Genomic DNA, 3422 nt, shown 5'->3' on the forward strand with positions numbered 1-3422 from the left:
TGAGGTGGTTTTTAAACAAGTTAAAATAAATTTATGGCAAATGATCAGTATGCTGTGTCTGAGAAATATTTTCTTTCTGTATCAAAAAAATTCCCAATTTTCTCTTCTGTGACACTGCAGTAGAAAAAAATCTACTATTCTTAGTCATATTTCATGTTGTTATAAAGACTTTGGTATATATCATTCTAGCCAATAAGGAATATATTAGAATGTGAACAATATGGAAAAACTAATGAGGATTTTGAAGTCTGTATTTTATTTTGGCACACCTCCTAAATATTAAATAAGCTTATCGTCTTTCTGTTCTACTACTTCATGTTTAAAGGTCAAATCATATTTTTGGAAAGAAGTTATGTTCCAGCTTTGTTTAGTGTAGCAAATGCTAATATGCATTTTAAAAATGCTTTGTATCAGATATTTCAAAGTATATTAAAATAATTTTTTCTCTACTCATTGAGGTAAATGGGAAAAAAGATGCACCAGAAATGACTGAGAGGGATCCTGGGCTAAGGAACAATCCTTGAGTTCCCTCTTCAGGCAAAAACATAAGCCACGAACAGGAATTTTGCCAGAAAAATGAATTCATAAAACAATTGTCACCTTTTATATTTCCTTCAAATCAGTGCTCTCACATCTCAGGGAAAAAAGGCAGCTGTGAATGAAAAAGTAGGCAGAAGAACCCTAGCTGTCTATAACTTACAGTCCTTGCTGAACTCTCCCATCCTTTAAGAGTTCCACATCGTTTTCCAGTCTAGTGCCTTTTCACAGGCAAACGTAACCACTGAACAACAATCACATAGGTCCACAAGTTACATATACAATTACAGTATAGTGATATCCAAATTTCAGTAAACTCAGCATAATTTACAGCCAAACTATGCAGAAAATGCAGAGGAAACAATTCCCCAATCTATTATACAAAACAGTTTGCTGAAAATACAAAGAAACCTTCTCCTGAGAGAAAAATCAGCAGAGTAGAAAAAATAAAGTGCACCTTCCTTGAATGTTATTTTGCTTCAGCCTCTTCATCCATGAATTCAACCAGCGCAGCATGTCTGTTGGCCTGGGCACCTTCTTGGAAATTAACCTTTTTTATCACTCCTGCCTTTGGAGCCCTTATGGTATGCTGCATAGAAACAGATCCATAGTGAACCAACCAGCAGAGTACCTTTTTTTTTTCTTCTCCTCTCTCTCTCTCTCCAGCAAAGGTTAATATTACTCCCTGGTGCAATTAGAACAGAACACACTTCATTCCTTCCTCTAACAAATGTGTATTTCTTTTAAACCTTCTTTTAAAATGTTATCCTAGACCTTTTTCAAGTTTTATTTTCTCATCAATATTTATTTTTATAAGTAGACTGGAGACAAAATATTTATATTTTGGAGTATGAACAGCTGAATGTTATTTTACTTCACTAATACTTTCTGTTATTACAATAAATACCAGGCAGAAATAATAGAGTTTTAGTCCAAAACATTAATCATATAGTAGACTTGTTCCCTTAACGGGAATCTGCAGATTCACTAAAGACATTTTTGTTTGCTGGACAGGATGGGTCTTTATTGAACAGATATTTGGCAAAATCCAGATGAAATACAAATACAGCTGCTAGTGACAGTGAAAGAATAGCATGTTTATATACCAATCCCAAAACTGGTCTACTTGCATTGTATCACTTTAGTTCTCCACTAAAGTTTTGTTTCTTGGTAATATTCTCCATAGTTTTAGTCTAATATCAAAACATTTAATAGCAAATATTAAATCCTCACATCTAAGCAAGGATTCATTTAAATAATAATTTGCTTTTTAGATTTTTACATTTTACATTTCAATAATGCTGCAAAAAAAAAAAAAAAGACAACAATTCAGCTAATGTCAGTCTGAGATATCAGCTGGAGAGGCACAAACATTTAGCATCCAATCACAAATAATTTGGGCTGCAATTTTTTTTAGAGCACAGATGTTGCATTTCAGGTAATTTTAGTGTAATTTATAAAAGGACATGATAAGGGAAAGGCAAATTTTCTCTGCAACGTTAATTCTGCTACCACAAACAAGTTCAAAGTAAACTAATAGGCAAACCAAACCAGTTCAGGCTACGAAAACTGTAATTCAAGCAATTTGATCCATGGTCAAGCAATATGACAAGCTCTAATGGCCAAAATATTAGTCCACTGAATGCCACGTGGGCAATTAAAAAGAGTCTTTAGTGTGCTCTTGGTAAAACTTCATGTAAATAATAATAAAAATATTATAAACAAAAAAATCCTGGGCATATTTACAAAATCATCATTAGCTAAATTTCTGCATAAAGTAACTGCAGATATTACATATGCTTATATCACAGACAGTGATCAAGAGATATGCCCAGCCAGCTTTCTGCTAGAAAAATGAAAGGAGTATTGGTTTCTTGGGAAGGGAGAGGAGGATTGACAAAGCTAACCAAATGAATGTTAAAACATCTGCAGGATAACATGGATTATTTAATCATAATTTGTTAATAAAATAACAGCAAATATAATCCTCTAAAATCTAGCCAGATATGTGTTTTACAACATATAAAGTGAGACTGACATCTGCAAGCTGCAATCTGCACCCTACTTCAATAATGCAACCACAAATAATTAAATTATGACCAGATTTTTATTTTCTCAGTAATGAAAAACTTTTACACGCCACTCACCTCCATTTTCATAGCTATCATAACCATTAGAGGGTCTCCAATCTGAACCTTATCCCCTGCTTTCACAAACACCTACAATTCAAGAGAAAATTGGGAACAAAATTATGCATCTCTGTACCATTAAAAATCATCAGCTGGATCTTGGCTAGCACAATCCTGTGAATGACTGTGGTTTTGCAAAACAGCCTCAGAATCCTTTAACAACTCTTGTGGAAATCTCTTTTCTTTTGAAATTTTTCCACTGTACAGTAAAATACACAAGACTTACTGAGCTAAAGAAAAAGAAACAAAACCAGAAGCAGTGGAACACACAGCTTAACAAAAAGGCATTTCTGAATATTTCTTTTTTTTTGCAAGTGCATGTACAGTCTCATTCTTTTGGTTAGATGAAATGGATCAGACAGCCTGTAACACTTCAGGGAACTTTGTCTTAGTAATTAAGATGAAGAGAAAAGTATTTAAGCAGTAGGATTAGTTAAATATCCAGATGTTCCAGAGTTCTAGAAAAAGAACACTAGAAACCTGAAAAACTCTGAGGTGGCTGCTGAAAAGTCAGAGTAAACAGGGCTTTTTCCACACCACTGACATTTCTGGCTCTGATTCTTTCCTGGCAGCAGAGAAGCAAGCACCCTTTCTGGAAGATTGAACTTAGATATATATATTGGAGAAATAATCTCCTATTATAATTACCTTTTCAACAGTGCCTGTCATGGGCGCTACAGCACCACTTTGCACTCC

At 34.1% G+C, this 3422-nt stretch overlaps 1 protein-coding gene across 1 annotated transcript in view; it reads right to left on the reverse strand.

Moving 5' to 3' along the window:
• Positions 1-758: 758 nt before the first annotated feature.
• The window catches only part of MCCC1 (methylcrotonoyl-CoA carboxylase 1 (alpha)), a 16748-nt gene continuing 14084 nt past the window's right edge, over positions 759-3422 (reverse strand). The window contains exons 15-16 of the mRNA XM_010073768.1: positions 2685-2756; positions 759-1126 (exon numbers count right to left, since the gene is read on the reverse strand). Of these exons, the coding sequence (XP_010072070.1) occupies positions 1007-1126; positions 2685-2756 (192 nt within the window). The 3' untranslated portion in view covers positions 759-1006. The remainder of the gene's footprint in view (positions 1127-2684; positions 2757-3422) is intronic.

Source organism: Pterocles gutturalis, unplaced genomic scaffold (assembly GCF_000699245.1).
Source record: "Pterocles gutturalis isolate BGI_N339 unplaced genomic scaffold, ASM69924v1 scaffold38992, whole genome shotgun sequence".
Classification (NCBI taxonomy): Eukaryota; Metazoa; Chordata; class Aves; order Pterocliformes; family Pteroclidae; genus Pterocles; species Pterocles gutturalis.